General features: G+C 46.6%; 1 protein-coding gene across 1 annotated transcript in view; it reads left to right on the forward strand.

Moving 5' to 3' along the window:
* Window positions 1-15,739: 15,739 nt before the first annotated feature.
* The window catches only part of ZBTB22 (zinc finger and BTB domain containing 22), a 31,318-nt gene continuing 23,904 nt past the window's right edge, over window positions 15,740-23,153 (forward strand). The window contains exon 1 of the mRNA XM_069635219.1: window positions 15,740-15,968. Within this exon, the coding sequence (XP_069491320.1) occupies window positions 15,955-15,968 (14 nt within the window). The 5' untranslated portion in view covers window positions 15,740-15,954. The remainder of the gene's footprint in view (window positions 15,969-23,153) is intronic.

Here is a 23,153-nt window from a genome sequence, read left to right on the forward strand (position 1 = left end):
GATATCTGCAAGCGCCGAACAGTGTCGTGAAACAGCTGTGAAGCGGTGAGAAACTCGAACTTCCCGGTTTTTATGTGCGTCGACTCCCGATCACGTGAGCGGTACTCTGGACACATGATCGGGAAGTCGTCGCGGAACCAGGAAGTAACCGCGATCGGGTGTTCCATCCCGAGCGCAGTCTCCATGGGAGTTGCCAATGGAAACGAGGCAACAAACCGGGCCAGCTTCTACGCACGACCCGCACTCGCTGGTGACAGCGACTCCCTCGCACCCTAAGTGAAGATATGTCTCGGGAGGTGGACGTCAACCCGGGGCGAGTAACAGTGTGTGCTGGGGTATCAATCAAAGAGGTGCATCGTGGCGAGACTGGTTTGTTGTGCATGACAGAATCCTATCGATGTTTCAGCTCTCGACTCCTCCCTCTTATGTCTCTGACTCATCATTTGATCACATTCTTTCTTCTCTCTCACTTGACCTCTTGGTTTCTTTCCATACAATATATTCTTCTGGTTATTCTTTGTTATCTTTGTCTTTTCCGTTCTCCCTCAACTACTTTCTCTCATTGTGACCTTTGCTCTTTTTCACCAACCTCCTTTCTCTACTCTCTTTTGACCACTCTCTCTCTCGTCCTGCTTTTTGTCTCTTCCCATTGACAGTGCTTCTACTACTCTGCAAAGCTCTCTATCTTTCACTCTACTCCATTCTCTTTCTCGCAAGCCTCCACAACCCTGGCTTACTCCTGGCCTTCGTTCCCTTTGCGCTGCCCTTTCGGTAGATGGAATGCCTCTTGAAAAAAACCTGCACCCCTTCTGACCTCTCGCTTCTATCTGTACTTCACTCTTCCTTTGATGCATATCTTCTTGCAACTAAAAACACTATTTTATTAAAAACATTTTTATTGGTTTAATCAAAACTTTAAAAAAGATGACATTACATTTAACTGTTCATATCTATAAATATCGCTTTTAGCGAATAGAAAACATCAAAAAATTAAAGAAAAAGGAAAATGTAAACAATTAAAATAATGAAAAAGATCAAATGAACACTGAATTCGGCAAAGTACATCACAAATCGCAGACCTATATTTAAGTCCATTTTTCTTGCAATTTGGTTAATTTTTCATCAATGTGTTTAAGGAGAAATATTAGAGCATATGTTAGTTTATTATTGACATCTCTGAAACATTCTTCCCACCATTCTTTCATGGTATGATGAGGTTTGTTTGCCACAATTAATTCAAACAGTGTCATTCTAATCGTGGAGAAGGTTTTACAGGTAAGAATCAGATGTTTGATGTTTTCTTCGAAATGGTCACAAAATCTACATTTTGGATTCATATTCTCATATTTGGTCCATCTCATAATTACTTCTTTGGTCTTAAACTGATTTAGCCTGAATTTCATTAGTAAGATTCTTTTTTGTTTGTCTGGGCATTTTTCAAGATATTTGTAGGTTGAATTGTAGGCTTTTCCTTCAAAGGGGACATTCTTGAAGGGTGAATATTTCGCTCTGTTTATACAGGTGCTAATCCAATCGGTTTCCCACAGTTTTTTCTTTACGGCATCTGGATTTTCTTTCAGAGTGAATACATCACTATTTATGTCCGTTAGGATGTGATGACATTGGTTTATCCAGGCTGAAAAAACTGTATTTGATTGTTTATCAGCCATATCATGCAAAATGTTCATTTGTGGTGCACCATTTGGCAGGATTATCTTGCAAAAGATTGTCAGAGTGTTCCATGTAACCTTTGCATTTACAGAGATTAGCCCCAATTCATATCTTAATATTGCCGCTGTTATTCCTCTAGCAACTTTCAAAATTCTGCCCCAAAAGATGTTTTCAAGGCTATCCCACAAACTGTAGGGGCAACCAAAGGCAGTTTCTGCGCCATAGATTAAAGCTGGCACTGCTTTTTGTTCGTAAAACTTTAGAGTGGGAACCAATGAGAACTTGCCATATTTTTTATCTAAAGCCGTAGCTTGAGCACTTAGCTGTCGACATTTAGCTTTTGTTTTCTCAACCCAAATTTGATCATTTATGTTTGAGTTCAACCACATTCCCAAATATTTTACTTGTTTTACGTGGTGTAGTGGTTCACCGTCAAGGTACCAGGTGAATTTCTTGGATGTGCTTTTGGCAAGATTTTGCAGTGTTAAGACGACAGACTTACTTGGATTTATGTGTAGCCCACTGACTTGAACATATTGTTCCAACACATGAAGTTTTCGTTGTAAGCCAATGGGTGTAAGATCCATTAGTACTAGATCGTCTGCGTATAGAATTCCACTCAAAGCAGAATCCATTATTTTAGGATCAAATCCTTTTGCTTTCCCAAGTGCCTCACCGATGTCAGCGATAAAGGCATTGAGGATTATGGCTGCAAGAGGACACCCTTGTTTGAATCCACAGTTGGTACGAATGGGTTCGGACAGAGTGCCACATGCATCCAAACGAATGTAGATTTTAGTATCAGTATGCAAATCCTTGATAGCATGTAACTGGGTCCAATTTACACTGATCTCGCACTATCAATGACAGTAACACCCCTTGCAGCGAGTGGGGACGGACTGAATGTCTCTCGATACGCACATGTGGGTACAAAGCAGCCCCTGGCATCCAATAAACAGCGGAGTGAAGCTGTGCCACCAGAAAATACAACTCCATGTCTGGGGCCCCCAATCCCCCATCCGCATATGGTTCCAATAATATGTCCAACTAATTTGAGGCTGCTTAGGGTGCCACTTCAGCCGAACTATCAGGCTACGAAACTCCGCAAATAACCCCGCCCACACAGGCACATTTTAGGTACCAGCACCATTTTAGCGATCGCAATACATCCCAGCAATGAAATAGGCAAGACACACCACTTATCAATTTCCCCCCGAAAATCTTGCAAGCAAGCCAAGTGATCATCCCCCAAAAAAGAGTCACGAGATCTACTGATTTGTATCCCCAGGTACCGGACAGACCTCTGTTCCCACTTGTAGGAGCATGTATGCAAGGGTGCTAATGTATTCTCATTAAAAGGGAACAGCACCGACTTGGGCCAGTTTATACAAAGTGCTGAAATGTCCCCATAGCGCTCCACCTTCTCCGTCAATGGTCCAATATTAAGTGCCAGGTTTTTTAAATAAAGGACAATGCCATCTGCATACAGGGATACAAGTTCCTGATGCCTCCCATGGGCAGCTCCCTGTCACAGTGACACGCCCGAATGCGTGCCGCCAGCGGCTCAATAGCAATTGGAAAAGCAGTGGCGACAGCGCGCACCCCTGCCTGTTCCCTCGCCCCAGCAAGAATGCCACTCATCACTTCCCAAAAAGGCCTATCCAAGCATTGGCACTTTAATACCGGAGTCGCACCTCTGCCAAAAAATAGGCCAGGATGCCCGCTACCCTTAATGTCGAAAACAAATCTCCTAAACCACAGAATCAAAAGCCTTCTCAACATCTAAAAATACAGCCAACGACTGAGCCTGCAGGTCTATTTGCGCCAGGATAGCGAATAGTCAGCGCAGATTACGCATAGTGTAACGACCAGGAATAAAGCCTGCCTGATGCTGATGGACAACGGATGTCATATAGGGGAGAAATTTGTCCGTCAAGACTTTCGCAAAAATCTTTGTATCCAAATTAAGCAAAGAGATGGGTCTATATTTATTTTTATTTATTTTATTTTTTATATTTGTAAAGCGCCTGGCAGCCCGGAGGGATCGTGGCGCTGTTTCAAGAATTTGACTTAGTTACAACAGGCGGGGTGATACATATGTTATACGTTGCTTACAGTCAGTGTTATATGCATTACAGGTTGGCATCCAGCTATTGTGGCAGATTACACGAACAGCAGGGTTTTTATTGCTTTTCTGAAGACTGCGTTGGATTGAATGCCTCTGATAGCGGGAGGTAGCAGGTTCCAGTTGGTCGCCGCTAGAACTGGGAGGCTAGAGCCGCCTGCCCTGATCCTGAGGCTTTTAGGAATGGACAGTCAGTTAGTATGGCCGGATCCAGCTGGTCTGCTAGATGGGGGTGCAGAGAATCTTTGTGCGAGGTAACGAGGTGCTGTGTCATGGCGACATTTGTGGCTGCAAGAGGACACCCTTATTTGACTCCACAGTTGGTACGAATGGGTTCGGACAGAGTGCCACATGCATCCAAACAAATGTAGATTTTAGTATCAGTATGCAAATCCTTGATAGCATGTAACTGGGTCCAATTTACACTGATCTCGCACTATCAATGACAGTAACACCCCTTGCAGCGAGTGGGGACGGACTGAATGTCTCTCGATACGCACATGTGGGTACAAAGCAGCCCCTGGCATCCAATAAACAGCGGAGTGAAGCTGTGCCACCAGAAAATACAACTCCATGTCTGGGGCCCCCAATCCCCCATCCGCATATGGTTCCAATAATATGTCCAACTAATTTGAGGCTGCTTAGGGTGCCACTTCAGCCGAACTATCAGGCTACGAAACTCCGCAAATGACCCCGCCCACACAGGCACATTTTAGGTACCAGCACCATTTTAGCGATCGCAATACATCCCAGCAATGAAATAGGCAAGACACACCACTTATCAATTTCCCCCCGAAAATCTTGCAAGCAAGCCAAGTGATCATCCCCCAAAAAAGAGTCACGAGATCTACTGATTTGTATCCCCAGGTACCGGACAGACCTCTGTTCCCACTTGTAGGAACATGTATGCAAGGGTGCTAATGTATTCTCATTAAAAGGGAACAGCACCGACTTGGGCCAGTTTATACAAAGTGCTGAAATGTCCCCATAGCGCTCCACCTTCTCCGTCAATGGTCCAATATTAAGTGCCAGGTTTTTTAAATAAAGGACAATGCCATCTGCATACAGGGATACAAGTTCCTGATGCCTCCCATGGGCAGCTCCCTGTCACAGTGACACGCCCGAATGCGTGCCGCCAGCGGCTCAATAGCAATTGGAAAAGCAGTGGCGACAGCGCGCACCCCTGCCTGTTCCCTCGCCCCAGCAAGAATGCCACTCATCACTTCCCAAAAAGGCCTATCCAGGCATTGGCACTTTAATACCGGAGTCGCACCTCTGCCAAAAAATAGGCCAGGATGCCCGCTACCCGTAATGTCGAAAACAAATCTCCTAAACCACAGAATCAAAAGCCTTCTCAACATCTAAAAAGACAGCCAACGACTGAGCCTGCAGGTCTATTTGCGCCAGGATAGCGAATAGTCGGCGCAGATTACGCATAGTGTAACGACCAGGAATAAAGCCTGCCTGATGCTGATGGACAACGGATGTCATATAGGGGAGAAATTTGTCCGTCAAGACTTTCGCAAAAATCTTTGTATCCAAATTAAGCAAAGAGATGGGTCTATATTTATTTTTATTTATTTTATTTTTTATATTTGTAAAGCGCCTGGCAGCCCGGAGGGATCGTGGCGCTGTTTCAAGAATTTGACTTAGTTACAACAGGCGGGGTGATACATATGTTATACGTTGCTTACAGACAGTGTTATATACATTACAGGTTGGCATTCAGCTATTGTGGCAGATTACACGAACAGCAGGGTTTTTATTGCTTTTCTGAAGACTGTGTTGGATTGAATGCCTCTGATAGCGGGAGGTAGCAGGTTCCAGTTGGTCGCCGCTAGAACTGGGAGGCTAGAGCCGCCTGCCCTGATCCTGAGGCTTTTAGGAATGGACAGTCAGTTAGTATGGCCGGATCCAGCTGGTCTGCTAGATGGGGGTGCAGAGAATCTTTGTGCGAGGTAACGAGGTGCTGTGTCATGGTGACATTTGTGGGTCAGTGCAAGGGATTTAAAGAGGATGTGTTCTTTGACGGGTAGCCAGTGGAGGGATTTCCTTGTAGCCGAGATGTGGTCTCTTTTAGGTATCACCACCATTTTAGCGATCACAATACATCCCAGCAATGAAATAGGCAAGGCACACCACTTATCAACTTCCCCCCGAAGATCGTGCAATCAAGCCAAGTGATCATCCGCAAAAAAGAGTCACGAGATCTACTGATTTGTATCCCCAGGTACCGGACAGACCTCTGTTCCCACTTGTAGGAACATATATGCAGGGGTGCTAATGTATTCTTATTCAAAGGGAACATCACCGACTTGAGTCAGTTTATGAGTAGTCCCAAAATGCCCCCATAGTGCTCCACCTCCTCCGTCAATGGTAATCAGGCACCAGACTGCGCCATGAATCAAATCCTTTGACAAAGACCTGGAAACAAGTATCACAGCGGATTGCCCTCACTTACGGCATCGGGGCTACGCTGACTCAAAGGAAAGGATATTGCAAATACATAGCAGTCTGCGATCCTCGACACTCATCAAGTCTCAGTGCAACTACTCAGTAATTGAGGAGATACTGGCATGCGCGTGGGTGGTGGAACATTTCATGTACTGCCAGTGGGGTCAGGAATTTTGCCTACTCACAGGATGTAAGCATTACTAAATATATTGTAACCGGAAGGTCACGATCAGTCCATTCCAAGACTGGCCAGATTGGCAGCCAATGTGCAGTAATACATACTTGAAGTAAGGCATGCTCAACAATGGAAAAATAAACAAGTAGACTGCACACCATGCTTGCCAATAAAGAAACCAAGTGAGGATGATTTCCTAAACCATTTGATCATTGTGGCATCTGTTCACAATTGCAGGGAAGGCTGGGACGACACCATCGATGAGAAGCCTTGGATGCAAGGAGGTGACAATGATCCACATACAGAACAGAGCAGACATTTCAAAGTCACAGCATGTACGTGATGAGAGGAAATTGCCACAGTCTGTCCAGCCATTCTGTAAAGATGTGGACCAGATAATTCAAGGGAAGTTCATCATGAGAGGAGATTTTTGTGCCACTGCAGGGCTTGGGCAATCACATCATACAAAGGTGCATGAAGGCTATTTAGGCATGACAGAGACAAAAAAAAAGAACACAAGAAGTATGGTCAGCCACTAACATGGACATCGGCCTAGGAGAATGTAACTGTCATACCTTTGTGGCGAGCAAAAAAAAGATTGCACAGGTGGCATGCACCACTCAGGAGCATATATATCCAGAACAGGTATGGTGCAAACTAAGTATAGACATAATAGGGCTGTCCGTTCGCATGGGCTAGGAAAGCAGATATGGCATTGTTGCAGTGGATTACATGTCCAAGTGGACTGAACTGAAATGTGTACAAGAAATTCAAATCCACAACTTGAGATCAAGGAAGAAATATTCTGAGGGATGGTTAGTCTGTAGAAGCGGTCACTGACAATGTTGTCCAACTCATGTCACACAATATGTAGAGATACTTGCGAAAGAACAATATCAAGAAGCCTTCTATCACCCTCAAGTGAATGGGCACAAGGAGAGGAACAACCTCTTTATCAAAGAGATAGATGGCAAGAGCCCAGCGCTGGAAACCATAACTGTACATAGAGGCACACCTTACTCAATCACGTGGTCTCTCCTTTTTAAATTATGAGGGGTAGGAAAATGAACAAACGGCTTCTCCCCAATTTCCTGTTTGGGATTAAGGACAGGCTGCATGAACTGTATCATGGCCTCTCTTGGACCTACTTGACCCCATGGGTGTCTGGTATACAAATTAGGTCGTCCTTGAGCTCAGTGGGAAGTATGAGCAAGACTTGATTGTCATAAATAAAATCTGCAACGCCATCCAGACATGGATGGCAGGTAATTCTCTTGCATTTAATTGCAACAAAACTGAGCTCCTGATAGTGGCATCCAGAGCTCGCCTTGGCAAACTAGCCATGGCATATGCCAACTTTGCATTGCTTGCTGGCAATATCATCTCAGTATCAAAGAAAGGCAAGACCCTAGGGGTGGTCCTAGATGAGGAATTATCTATAAGACTACATGGTTCTTACATTCGATCATCCTGTGGCCTTATTACCAAGCGAATACATTATATTCGCCCATTTCTCACTCTCATAAATTGTGCGTTGCTTGCTACAGCACTAGTTAACTCCAGACTTGACTACTGCAACAGTCTCTTAGCGGGCACCACACATCTCAACATACAAGCCTTGCAGGACGCTCAAAATAATACAGTTTGGGCCATTCAGGGCCTGTCCAAAAATGCATACATCTGAGATGCCAGGAGACCAGTTCACTGGTTACCTGTACAACAAAGGATCACACATAAGATCCTGACTCTGGCCTTCAAATGTCATTCTAATACCTGCCCTGTATATTTCACTGATCGTGTAAAACCCCACCTTTCCTACTTTCATTCAGCCCAGATATAAGCTGGTGCGCTTTGGAGGGACTTCCTTTGACACTCAGGCTCCTCTGCAATGTAACCTTCTTCCCAGATACATACGTCTGGCTGATACTTTGGCACTTTTAAAGAAGGAAATAAAAACCTACTTGTTCAACCTTAATCCAGGCTTAACTGAGTCTGGTCCCTCGATCTTCACTTTCTGATCTTTCACTCCTTTGCCCGTGTTTGTTGTCTGTTTTGTTCCTGTTTTATGTGTGCCCTGAGGCCCACATGTGTTTGGCGCTTTATAAGAATTAAAATAAATAAATCCAATATGGAGAGAACCACAAAACAAAAGGGCGGCAGCAGTTGCCCTAGTATTACAATACTGTGATTTGGTAAAGGTGAAAATCAACAACAAAAACAGACATCATCCAAGTACTGCAAGCCCATAAGCAGGGAGAAGACAGAAATATATGGTAACTGAAGGTGGAAAGGGATGGAATGTAGAAAGAGTAGCATGGACAGACAGGAAAAAGGCAAATGAAGTACCAGAATGAGAAAGGCAAATCTATAGGAACTGATAATGACAGAACAAGAGTATCCATACAAAAGGGTGAAGAGCGGCAAGAAAACAAAAATCAGACGGAGAGGGAACACAAAGCATCTTCAAACTGTTGCGTCCGAGTTGTTGTGTCCCATTTCTATGGGCATGGTATTTACCGTAAATGTTTGTGTCCGTTCTTTTTGTTGCGTTGCAAGCTGTGACGTGAACACAGCAGGAGGAAGAGGCGGAGCCACCGCCTCCGACGCCAGTTCGGCGCCAGCAATAAAGAAGTTAGCATCTCTGTACACTGGCTCCCGCGTCTCATTTCATTGACGTTATTTGCATGGGATGATTTATATTATCGAGGTGTCTACATGCAGTAGACCCTCAACATTGGCGACGAGGTCATCGTATCCACGCCCGCCTGCCTTCAGCTCCAACGTCGCGTGTGAGCCACAGAGCAACGCCACCGCCTCCAGGTCCGTTGCGAAGCGTCGGCCCGCCCACGCCCACCAGCAGGCAGCCTCGAAAGTCACGCGCGGGCAGCGGAACAGCGCCGCTGCCCTCAGCCGTGCAGAGCACTATCAATCCGCCCACGCCCTCCCGCAGGCAGCCTCAGAAACCACGTGCGGGCCGCAAAAACCAGCATTACGGGCCTGGGCACGACCGTTTTCATTCTTCTTCAGTGCTGCAGTGGAAAAGGAAAGAAGACCCTGTAACCCTCCCACACACGCCGGGAAGAAAAAGCTGTAGCCCAGTTAATAAGGGCCTCCTGCTACCCATGATCCTCTCATGCAACCCAAGTCGCCGCTAGCCCCCACATTCAACGGGCGGGGCAGCGCTGGTGAAAGCAGGGGTGAGGGACTCTCGACACACGCCACCCCAGTGAGTAGAGTGCCCCAGCAGCGCAGCCCAGCCATGTCCACCAGCACATCAGCAGACACTATTGACAGTGGCTTACAGAGCCCCCAAGCCAGCTCCACTCCGAGAGCAACCAGCACGGGTGAGGACAACTCCTCTGAATCCCTGCAGCTGCAAGCAGTCCCGCATTTCGACATGACGGACACCAACAGCCTGGCACCTAGATGGGCTCGATGGCTGAAAGAACTCCACATCTACATTGACGCCTCGGGCGTGCGAGAAGAGCGCCGGTTAAGAGGCATCCTGCTTCATTCTTTGGGCCCCGTGGTGAGGGACATCGTGTTCGAAATGCCTGAGGACAACACCAACTCTTTTCAAGGCATAATTGACTCATTGAATGCGTATTTTGCACCCTTACGGAACGTCGACTACGAGAGACATGTGTTCCACACGACGACGCAAGACAATGATGAAAGCATGGACAACTTCATCATGAGGCTAAGGAAAAGAGCTAAGTATTGCGATTTTGACAAATATTCCACTGAAGAGGCACTCAAATCACAAGCCATCGCAGGGTGCGGGTCCCCTGACTTTCGCAGAAAATTGTTGCAGAAAAGCAGGACGCTCGAAGAAATCCTCCAAATTGCAAGAGCAGACGCTGCACTGACTCTACAAACAGAATCTCTAGGCAAGATCTCCATCACGCAAAATGCCAAGTCAGCCTCTCTCTGTCCCATCCGCACGCCTGTCAGTCCGTCAGAACCAAAAAAATGCTACCGATGTGGTTTCCGCTTTCCTCATGTTGGCCCATGCCCTGCGATTGGGCATCAGTGTGACAAATGTGGAGGGGATAATCATTTCCAGTCCGTCTGCAAGAACATCAAATTCCTCCAGAACTCAGGGAGCAACAGGGACACTGGACGTCAAGAAGGTGGACGCTCGAGGCGGGAAAGCCCGCGCAGAAACTCACATCGACGCTCCACACATGGAAGAAGGCGCTCTCACAGCTCAACCAAAGAACACGCACTTTCGTCGAGGAGGCGCGAAGAGCGGAGAGAGAGAGAAACGTCCAACCACTGAGAGAGCAGACGCCACTCCCCGCACCGCAGACCAAGGCACAGGATTAGATACGTGGATGATTCGCCTCAGGACAGACACGCAATCAGATCATCCTCATCCAGTGGAGAAAGAAAGCGAGCATACGTGCATGCCATTGGAAATGCCACAGCGACTGAATACAGTCCGACCCTCCTACTCCAACTAAATGGCCAAAATCTAGAGTTTCTGATAGACACAGGCGCCACTGTGAATGTCATCAACGACATAATATATAAATCGTTGGAAGTCAAGAAAGACTTAAAGAAAGCCGACACGCTAATATACCCATATGGATCCAACAGACCGCTAGACTGCATTGGATGTTCAACGCACGCTGCAACTACAAGGAGCAGAGCCAGAAAGTGAAAATATATGTAATCAGAGGTGAAGTCCCGGGAGGAAGCATCCTAAGCTTCCGCACAGCGATACAAATGGGTCTCATCAGTATCATGTATCAGCTCATGTCTGCATACACCTCCAGCGCCAAAGACATGATACAAAAGGTATTTCCAGCCCTGTTCAGAGGACTAGGGTGCCTAAAAGACAAACAGATCAAACTGCACATTAATCAGCAAGTGAAACCTATCGCCCAACATTATCGGGGCATTCCCCTCAACATACAACGGCAAGTTGAAGACGAGATCCATTCACTACTACAACAAGACATAATCGAACCAGCGTCAGGCCCGACTCCATGGGTTTCACCAATAGTACCCGTACCCAAGAAAGATGGCACATCCAAGATACGCATCTGTGTGGACATGCGTGCTCCAAACGTGGCCATTGAAAGAGAGAGACATCTAGCTCCACGCATGACCGACATGATACATCTTCTACACGGGGCCACCATCTTCTCGAAGCTAGACCTGAACAAGGGCTACCACCAACTCGAACTTCACCCGTCCTCTCGATACATAACCACATTCTCAACCCATCTAGGGCTCTTCAGATATAAGAGACTAAGTTTCGGTGTGTCGTCTGCAGCCGAGATCTTTCAGAATGAGATACACCAAATAATTAAACACATCCCGCATTGTTTGAATTACAGTGATGATATCCTCATCTTCGGCACTTCCCAGGAAAGCCACGATGACACATTACGGAGGGTCTGCATGGCGTTAGAAAATGCCAACCTCACACTCAACCCAGAAAAATGTGAAATTAATAAGACCACACTCAAGTTCTTTGGACACATATTTTCCAACAAGGGCATGCGTCCAGATCCTGAGAAGGTGCAGGCCCTGGTGGATGCCCCCACCCCCACCTCATCATCGGGCATACGATCATTCCTGGGCATGGCAAGTTATTGCACGAGATACATCCAAGACTTTGCATCGGTGAGCACCCCGTTAAGAGTCCTCACTGGGAAGGATCAGGAATTTGACTGGACAAATGAATGCGACAAAGCATTCCAGGAAATCAAGCGACGCATATCGTCAGCGTCCTGCATGGCCTATTACGACCCTGACTACGACACGGAACTCACTGTAGACGCCAGTCCCGTAGGCCTGGGCGCCATTCTAGCTCAATCCAGACCGGGAGCACCCCCCAATGCACCAAAGCGCATAGTAGCCTATGCCAGTCGGAGTCTATCAAAGACAGAATGCGCATACTCGCAACCCGAAAAAGAAAGTCTCGCAGTCGTATGGGCGTGAGCACTACCATCTCTTCCTATATGGTCGCCCATTCACTGTTGTGACTGACCACCAAGCACTAACCACAATATATGGCAAACCCACTGCCAAAATGCCACCCCGAATTGCCAGATGGGGTCTACGCTTACAAGAATATTCCTTCAAGATCATACATCGCCCAGGGAAAGAGAACAACCCTGCTGATTTTCTCTCCAGATACCCACTACCAGCCCAGGTGGAACGACAATCCACAAAAGCGAACCAATACATCAACTTCCTAGTTAACAACGCACTCCCTAAGCATGTCTCCATCACCCAGCTCGTAGAAGCCACATCCACAGACAAAATGACGCCCATCATAAAAGAGTGCCTGCGAACGGGCAGGTGGCATGTCAAGGACCTAACAGAAGCAGAAAAGGCTCAACTTCGCATCTTCAGATTGATACGACACACGTTATCCGTGTCCCCAGAAGGTTTACTCCTTAAAGAGAACCGAATTGTAATTCCCTCCAGCCTGCAGAGGCAAATACTGGACATAGCTCACGCTGGCCACCGTGGAATAGTGTCCACCAAGAGACAACTGAGAACAAAGGTCTGGTTCCCCAAAATGGATGAACAATTAGAACAAATCTTAGGCAACTGCCTCACCTGCCAAGCGGTGAGCCCCCGAACATTCCCGGCACCCCTACAACCATCAGAGATGCCTCCGCAAGTGTGGGACCGAGTGGCTGTAGACATGTTTGGACCCCTGGCAAATGGGAAATATGTACTGGTCATTGTGGACGAAATGTCACGTTTCCCAGAGGTGCACCTCATTCACTCTACAAGCGCCCAAGCAGTCATACCTGCCCTGGACAAGACCTTTGCTGATTACGGCATACCATCGACAGTAAAGTCAGACAATGGCCCCCCATTCAGTGGACATGACTTCGCAATGTTCGCGGAACACCTTGGATTCCAGCATAGAACAATCACACCGCTGTGGCCACAAGCGAATGGAATGGCTGAGAAATTCATGAGCTCTCTCAAGAGAACACTCCAAATATGTTCCATAACAAACAGGTCATTCATGCAGGCCATCTGCACCCTTCTACGTGAGTACCGGAACACTCCACACAGCACCACAGGGGTGTGTCCGTCCACGCTAATGTTCGGGCGCATCATACGTACCCAACTACCTCACAATCCCCATGCCCGTCCGTCGCCAACAGCCGTAGGCGACGCCATCAAAAAAGACAAAAGGAGCAAAGAACTAACAAAAGCATACACAGATCAAAAACGACAGGCCAAGCCTTGCCACATTCAAGTGGGCGACGTGGTGTTGGTAAGGCAAGAACAAAACACCAAGGACACCCCGGCATTCAGACCGGAACCGCTAGAAGTGACGCATGTCAATGGCTCCATGATAACAGCAGCCAGCCCCAGAGGGACCATCACGAGAAACTCATCATTTTTCAAGACCTTTGAGGGACACGCTGAACCAGGCACAGATCACCTGAGGTCGGACCAGGAATCCTCAGAGGTGGAGTCAGAGTATCAGGTGGAAGAGCGAGACGCGGACGACAGCGACAGTGACAACCCTGGGCGCTGGGAGAGACCACCCCGAAGGAGCCCGTCCAAAAGGACTATTCGTCGACCTCCTCGATGGATAGAGGAAATGTAATAAGGCGCGCCCCTCTTTAAGTGGGGGGGAGATGTTGCGTCCGAGTTGTTGTGTCCCATTTCTATGGGCATGGTATTTACCGTAAATGTTTGTGTCCGTTCTTTTTGTTGCGTTGCAAGCTGTGACGTGAACACAGCAGGAGGAAGAGGCGGAGCCACCGCCTCCGACGCCAGTTCGGCGCCAGCAATAAAGAAGTTAGCATCTCTGTACACTGGCTCCCGCGTCTCATTTCATTGACGTTATTTGCATGGGATGATTTATATTATCGAGGTGTCTACATGCAGTAGACCCTCAACACAAACCTACTCCATTAGAAAAAAGGGCAACAGAGCAACCCAATGGGAGTCCTGAGAAATCCGAGGGGGAAGGAAAAGGGAGTGCCAGCAAAGCTAAGTGACTATAAACTGTGTTAGCATGCTCCTCTGTTTCTCTTAAGTGAGGAGATGTGTGGCGCATAGTCCCTTTTCTCTTTTACAGACTGGACCCAACATGTGATGTCATGGGGCATCATGAGAACCCTTGCATTTGAGAGGGACATGGGGAGACATTTTGGATCAAAACAGCGATCCGAAACAGTGGCTCAGATAGGAGCTGTGGAGATGATTGCATCGAGATAATGATTATCAGACAATAGGTATCTATGTTACTTTGGTAATGATGACAGGGATGGCATCAGGGCCTTTCAACCCTTTCAAATGAAAGGGGCCTTGAGCTTCGTGGGGTGTGGGCGGGCAGCAATTGCCCCCATGTTGCCAGTCAGCACTCTTGTAGCATTATAATATATTCCTTGATATATATAATTGAGGGGCTTTAAATATGTGCTTTGCAAAGCTCGCCTTACAGGCTGCGTTTGCTGGAGTCCTTCCGGCCATCATTTCCCTCGGAGTGTAGAGATCACCTTGTTCACTTATAACACTGGTTCCTCAGCGCCTTATTGACAAAGAATGATTTATAGCTTCCAGTGGGCATTTAGTGTTAAAACTCTGTTCTGGCTGGCCGTCACTCATAAAATCAGCAATGATCAACCTTATCTTTGTCACCATTGTAATGTATGCACCCCAGAGGGGCCTCCGACTTTTCACTCCAAGCAAGTGGGTTGGTGGGGGTAACCACATGCCCACAAACATTCAGCTGGGCCTGAAAAAAGTACAGAGTCAAAACATTGCTTCTGCGTTGGTGTTTGTTATTTAGAGCTACATAACTCCATATACTACCCCTGACCAATAAAAAGAGGGCAATACATTCAGTCTCACACCTGTCACTTCTTTCTAAAAGAGCGCATTTGAAAGGAATCAAACTAGTGCAGACTTTAAACATCATAGAAACTATTTGTGCATACAGAAAAAAGGGTTTGAAGTGAAATGATTCAGGTGGTTGCATAGAAAAGTGAAGCACGCTGTAGCCTTTGAGGCTAGCAGACACACTGCTTTGAGGGTAGAGGGCAACCTGCTGCAGCTGTATAAACAAGTCTTTCCTCTGTGAAACTATGCTCTGGCGCGAGTCACAGTCTCTCTTTTATGGCAACTACTGCTTTCGTCTCTCTTCTGTTGCCATGACCAGCGGGGTGTCGCCCTGACTGCTTTATTGTGTGATCAGTGGAGCTCCACCCACTTCTAGAATGACTGTATCCGCAACCAATGGCAGTTGGTCTTCTGCCTCACGCGCCCAATCACAAGGTAAAACCGGCAATAGTAGAAGGTGGGCTTTGGTGTTGCGCACCAATCAGCGCCTTGGCGGAGCAGCGTCTAGAGAGCCCGGCACCGAAAAGCCGAGCAGCGCCCGCCGCGGTGTCTTGTCCCTGGCTCCCCGGGCTGTTTGCTCCGCAGGGACCGGCTGGCCCTGCAGCGCCCCAGCCAGCCTCCTGCACTCCCTAGGTGTAGGCCGCCGCAGCCGCTCCCGTGGCTCTACCAATAGCAGCCGGAGCACCGCCCCATGATGAGTGACAGGTAAAAGAGCCAATTAGCATGGAGTACGCTACTGACGTGAATGCGCTCTACCAAGGCACGCCCCATATCTTGATCGACATCTAGATTAGCCAATAACCAATGAGAGGTCTGTCACTCTAAACCAATAGTGCACTAGGGAAGACCTAAAGGGGACGAGTCTCCGAATTGTGGGCCTGGTGAGAAAGGACCATTAACTAGGGGGCGAGAAAAAAATAATAACCAGGGGAGAGACCGAGAGAGAAAGGGGTCAACTAATTAGGGGCAGAGGATGAGTGATAAGCGAGAGGGACAAGTAGCAATAGCCGGTGGCAAGTGAAGAACACAGTAATTTGTAAGCAGGAGATAGTGGGAGCAATAAGCAAGAGAGAGAGAACAATACAAAGGAGACAGTGAGCTGTAGCAATCGCTGCAAGGAATAAAGAACACAAACTGCCAGGAAAAGATGCATTAACCGGAAGATAGAAAGAGAGGGCAATAACTAATCGAGAATGAGAGGAGACATAGAGATGCAGCAATAGGTACCTGGAAAAGATGCATTAACCAGAAGAGAGAAAGAAAGGACACTAACTAGAAGGGAGAATGTGCAAAAAAGGAAGACAGCAACAACAAGGCGACAGATGTAGCAGTAACTACTAGGAAAAGATGCATTAACTAGAAGAGAGAAAGAGGGCAATAACCATAAGCAAGAATGAGCAATAAACGGAGAGGGAGCCATTACCACAATATATTTGGAACAGTAACAAACAGAAGAGAAGTTGAGCAATAACTAGGAGAGTAACTAGTAATAACCAGAAAGGCAAGCAGTAACGAGAGAGATGGAGCAATAACCACAATAGATAAGGCGTAAAATGGAGCGATATCTAAGGGACAGTAACAACCAGGGTAGAGGGGACAATAACCAGAAGAGAGGAGGGCTGAAGAGAGAGCGGGAACCATAAGCAAAATAACCGGTAGCAAAAGATCAATAACTGGCAGAGAAAGTGGGCGGGAGCATAATCACAATAGATAAGGACCAATAACAACCAGGAGCTGAAGGTGCAATAACCAGGAGAGCCAGACGGGGCGCAATAACTGGAAGTGGAGAACTAGCGAATGAGAATGGGGACAATGACTATAAGAGAGAATGAGCAATAAAGAGGCAGGGTACAATTACCATAATATGTAAGGAAAACTAACCGCCAGCAGAGAGGTTGAGTAATAACTAGGAGAGTAAGGTGTGTAATAACCAGGAAGGAGCGAAGTTACAGGGCGAGATAGAGCAATAACCACAATAGATATGGAGCAACGACAATCGGGGGAGAAAGGGAACAATAACTATAAGCGAGAATTAACAATAAAGAGCACTATAACCACAAAATATTAAGCACAATAAGAACCGGTAAAGGGAACAATAACCAGAAGGGACAGAAATCAGAAGAGAGTAAGAGCAATAATCGGGAGAGAAAGAGAGATGGAGCAATAGCCACAATGGATAAGGACGAATTCCAACCAGGAGGGAAGGGCGCAATATCTAGGAGAAAACGAGCAAAGACCAAATGAGAAAATGGCTAAAAATAGAGAGGGAACAATAACTGTAAGCAAAATTACCAGTAGACAAAGAGTATGAGCAATAACTGGTAGAGAAAGTGGGCGGAAGCATAACAACAATAGATAAGGACCAAAAACAACCAGGAGCTGAAGGTGCAATAACCAGGAGAGCCAGAGAGGGGGTCAGAAGAACTGGAACTGGAGAAGTCGCGAAAGGGAACAATAACCGTAAGAGAGAATGGGCAATAACGAGCAGAAAACAAGTCTATTAGCAAAAAGTGGTAGAGAAAGGGGGAGCATAACCACAGTACATAAGGTACAATGACAACCAGTAGCTGAAGGTGCAATAACCAGGAGAGCCAGAGAGGGGGTCATAACTGGAAGTGGAGAAGTCGAGAAAGGGAACAATAACCGTAAGAGAGAATGAGCAACAACAAGCAGAAAACTAGTGTATTAGCAAAAACGGGTAGGGAATGGGGGAGCATAACCACAATAGATATGGAACAATAACAAGTAGAAGCTGAAGTTGCAATAATCAGGAGAGCCAGATGGGGGGTCATACCTGGAAGTGGAGAAGGTGCGAACGGGAACAATCATCATAAGAGAGAATGAGCAGTAGCAAGCAGAAAACGAGTGTATTAGCAATAACTGTTAGAGAAAGCGGGGGAGCAATAGGTCAAAGAGGAGGATACCTTACCACAAGTAAAGCTCGAACATGTTAAATCTGTGTACCGTATGGACATGAATAACACCCTTATTGATATCTTGAAAGCTCCAGGTGGAGCTAAAGCGAATCTCTTTTAATATGAAACATTAGTTTGTTGCATTACCAATACCACGAGACTAAAAAGGTCTCCAGAATCCTATGGCTCACCAGGCTTTAGACTGAAGGGAAATGCATGAGGCTTGCAGAGAATGGCCAAAGATAGCTATTGATCATGTTATCCTATGGCTCACCAGGCTTTAGACTGAAGGGAAATGCATGAGGCTTGCAGAGAATGGCCAAAGATAGCTATTGATCATGTTATCCTATGGCTCACCAGGCTTTAGACTGAAGGGAAATGCATGAGGCGTGCAGAGAATGGCCAAAGATAGCTATTGATCATGTTATCCTATGGCTCACCAGGCTTTAGATTGAAGGGAAATGCATGAGGCGTGCAGAGAATGGCAAAAGATAGCTATTGATCATGTTATCCTATGGCTCACCAGGCTTTAGACTGAAGGGAAATGCATGAGGCGTGCAGAGAATGGCCAAAGATAGCTATTGATCATGTTATCCTATGGCTCACCAGGCTTTAGACTGAAGGGAAATGCATGAGGCGTGCAGAGAATGCCCAAAGATAGCTATTGATCATGTTATCCTATGGCTCACCAGGCTTTAGACTGAAGGGCAATGCATGAGGCGTGCAGAGAATGCCCAAAGATAGCTATTGATCATGTTATCCGATGGCTCACCAGGCTTTAGACTGAAGGGAAATGCATGAGGCGTGCAGAGAATGGCCAAAGATAGCTATTGATCATGTTATCCGATGGCTCACCAGGCTTTAGACTGAAGGGAAATGCATGAGGCGTGCAGAGAATGGCCAAAGATATCTATTGATCATGTTATCCGATGGCTCACCAGGCTTTAGACTGAAGGGAAATGCATGAGGCGTGCAGAGAATGGCCAAAGATAGCTATTGATCATGTTATCCTATGGCTCACCAGGCTTTAGACTGAAGGGAAATGCATGAGGCGTGCAGAGAATGCCCAAAGATAGCTATTGATCATGTTATCCTATGGCTCACCAGACTTTAGACTGAAGGGAAATGCATGAGGCGTGCAGAGAATGCCCAAAGATAGCTATTGATCATGTTATCAAAAGAAAGGGATAGCCGACTCTTCTGATCTCATTTTGCCAGATTGTGTGGTTCTAACTGGGCAGACATAAATAACCCTGCCCCTTTTCAGAAGTCAAATGGCATGAGTACATCATGGATGTGTGTAGCTGTCTGAAGGGGGTCTTTGAACCAATAAAATACTGTACAGTAAGGCAAGCGGGGTACATCTGTAAGTCTTTGTACCCTGTGTGATTAGTTCTATTCATCAAGTAAAACTCTTGAAAAGTGCCATGACTGGACTGTTTGCCTGCTGCTCTGGGGGCATTCTTGACATGTGGGCAGTCATGTATGTCTTTAACCCCTCTAATGCTAAGAACATGTAAGCCATGTTCTTGGCACTACCTCTTCAATGCTAAGAACATGACTTATACATTCTGAATGCAATAATTGGTAATTGTGCATATTACTGCTGAAAAATTCTGGATTTCAAGATCCTAGAATTTTGGCAGTAGTGTATTGTAATCCCCATTCACGATTGGTCAACTTGATCCTACCAGTTATCGACTAATAGCACTGTTTGATATTGCGGTGTGTGGGAGGTGGTGCTCTTCGGGATTCTGTTACAGGGGCTGATGGGTAAATGCCCACTTATACAGTCAAGCCTTATCAATCTCTGGTAATTGCAGGGTATTGTTTCACTTAGCAAATGTGTGTGTATATATACATAAATATGTATGTACATTTTATGTAACACTTTTGATATCATAAATAGAAATGTACTCTGGGAAAAGCTGGATGCCTGAGAGATCCCAGAGAGGGTTACTTAAGGAGCATGGATGTAGGTACACACTAGCTTTGTGGGGAAGGCATTGTGCAATTCATACTGGCCAGGGAATGCAACATTACCGCCTTTTATTCAACATCTGTTCTTCCCTTATTGGCCTATGCAGTTAAGCTAGGCTAGATGTGCCCTTCTCCCACAACGTTGGGTCAGGTCCATGACTCCAGCAAGAGCTCAGCTACCTGAATACGTATCGTTCGTTGAGGAACGCTAAAGATGGCCGACATGCGTACCCTTGGTACAAGTGCTGCTAGATATGGGGTGGGGATACAATCCCTGATTCCTATGAGCAGACTCGCAAGGCGACCAAACGCAAGTTTATGAGCTTTCATCTAGGACGTGTCCCAGTCCTGTCCCAGCTTGGTGGTCACTTGTAGAAACGCTTGTGTAATGTATGTTGGACATGCCCAGGATCATTAATGTACATGCTGTTTGTTTACTGCCCTCAAAAGATCTCAGAAGGAAAGCTTGTTTCGCTTCCTAATTGTTGATCAGCACATAGTGAACGCGGAAGTCCTGCTGCATTTTCCATTCCAACATGGTGGGCTCTAGGCCTGCATGCTTAGTAGGGAAGCGATGGTTTCTGCTTGAGTGAGTGTTCCTATTGCTGCCTGTCGCTCCTCTTTGTTTCTTGACATGATGTTAGGCCCCTGATTACGATGTGCTGCCTTTACTTCTATTCCCTGGACCCAACATGGCCAACGATGACTATGCAGGCCCAGCATAAAGCCAACATTTTAAAGTATTCCATCATGTGCTCACTTTTCTGTGCCGGCTTGTGATTTTAAATGATTTTCTGATAAATGTATCTAAATAGGCAACAGCCTTGCATTTAAAACAACCACATATATGATACAAAATAGTTCTATGAGAGTCCTAGATGAGAATATGCTTCCCTTTAAATCAAGGATTGCCTCACTTTAATTACCTGCACATCAGGTGTCCAATATACACCTATAGCAGAGCTCTGCACTCTACACTGGCCACTGGACACTGGCTAGTCATAATAGACTCCCAGCGAGCAGGAAATATCTGCACTGTGGGCATGTGTAGAGCTGAGGTGCTGAGACCTTTATGTCTTGCCAGTAGCTTCTAACTTGAAATGGTGATTTAAAATTATAATGAAATGTTCCGTTACATTGTGATATGATTTTACCAATTTGAACACTGTTTTTATTATTATGTTTTATCGCCTCAAATGTCTGAACAATATTATTGATTTATTTTGTTCTGTTTACTCTGTGTATTTACACCTGCTTCATCTCCACCTTGTCTCTTTAGTTGGCTGGGATGTTGCATTCATGGCCTAGTCTTATGAAGGGTCTCTCTGCGATGTACCTCTTTACAGGACCACAGGCACCTCTTTTTAGTTGGATGGGGATGTTGCATGCATGGCCTAATCTTGATGACGGGTCTCTCTACGATGCATCTCTTTACATGACCCCAGGCACCTCTTTTTAGTTGGCTGGGATGTTGCGTGCATGGCTTACTCTTGATGAAGGGTCTCTCTGCGATGTACCTCTTTACATGACCCAGGCATCCTTTTTAGTTGGATGGGGATGTTGCGTGCATGGCCTAGTCTTGATGACGGGTCTCTCTGCGATGCATCTCTTTACATGACCCCAGGCATCTCTTTTTAGTTGGATGGGGATGTTGCGTGCATGGCCTAGTCTTGATGACGGGTCTCTCTGCGATGCATCTCTTTGCATGACCCCAGGCATCGCTTTTCAGTTGGATGGGGATGTTGCGTGCATGGCCTAGTTTTGATGACGGGTCTCTCTGCGATGTACCTCTTTACATGACCCCAGGCACCTCTTTTTAGTTGGATGGGGATGTTGCGTGCATGGCCTACTCTTGATGACGGGTCTCTCTGCGATGTACCTCTTTACATGACCCCAGGCACCTCTTTTTAGTTGGCTGGGATGTTGCGTGCATGGCCTAGTCTTGATGACGGGTCTCTCTGCGATGTACCTCTTTACATGACCCAGGCATCCTTTTTAGTTGGATGGGGATGTTGTGTGCATGTCCTAGTTTTGATGACGGGTCTCTCTGCGATGTACCTCTTTACATGACCCCAGGCATCCTTTTTAGTTGGATGGGGATGTTGCGTGCATGGACTACTCTTCATGACGGGTCTCTCTGCGATGCATTTCTTTACATGACCCCAGGCATCTCTTTTTAGTTGGATGGGGATGTTGCGTGCATGGCCTAGTTTTGATGACGGTTCTCTCTGCGATGTACCTCTTTACATGACCCCAGGCACCTCTTTTTAGTTGGATGGGGATGTTGCGTGCATGGCCTAGTTTTGATGACGGGTCTCTCTGCGATGTACCTCTTTACATGACCCCAGGCACCTCTTTTTAGTTGGATGGGGATGTTGCGTGCATGGCCTAGTCTTGATGACGGGTCTCTCTGCGATGCATCTCTTTACATGACCCCAGGCATCTTTTTAGTTGGATGGGGATGTTGCATGCATGGCCTAGTTTTGATGACGGGTCTCTCTGCGATGTACCTCTTTACATGACCCCAGGCACCTCTTTTTAGTTGGATGGGGATGTTGCGTGCATGGCCTACTCTTGATGACGGGTCTCTCTGCGATGTACCTCTTTACATGACCCCAGGCACCTCTTTTTAGTTGGCTGGGATGTTGCGTGCATGGCCTAGTCTTGATGACGGGTCTCTCTGCGATGTACCTCTTTACATGACCCAGGCATCCTTTTTAGTTGGAATGCGATGTTGTGTGCATGGCCTACTCTTGATGACGGGTCTCTCTGCGATGCATCTCTTTACATGACCCCAGGCTTCTCTTTTTAGTTGGCTGAGGATGTTGCGTGCATGGCCTAGTCTTGATGACGGATCTCTCTGCGATGCATCTCCTAATGTGACCCCAGGCACCTCTTTTTAGTTGGATGGGGATGTTGCGTGCATGGCCTAGTCTTGATGACTGGTCTCTCTGCGATGCATCTCTTTACATGACCCCAGGCACCTCTTTTTAGT

This window comes from Ambystoma mexicanum, chromosome 13 (assembly GCF_040938575.1).
Source record: "Ambystoma mexicanum isolate Mex_15411 chromosome 13, UKY_AmexF1_1, whole genome shotgun sequence".
In the NCBI taxonomy this organism is placed as follows: domain Eukaryota; kingdom Metazoa; phylum Chordata; class Amphibia; order Caudata; family Ambystomatidae; genus Ambystoma; species Ambystoma mexicanum.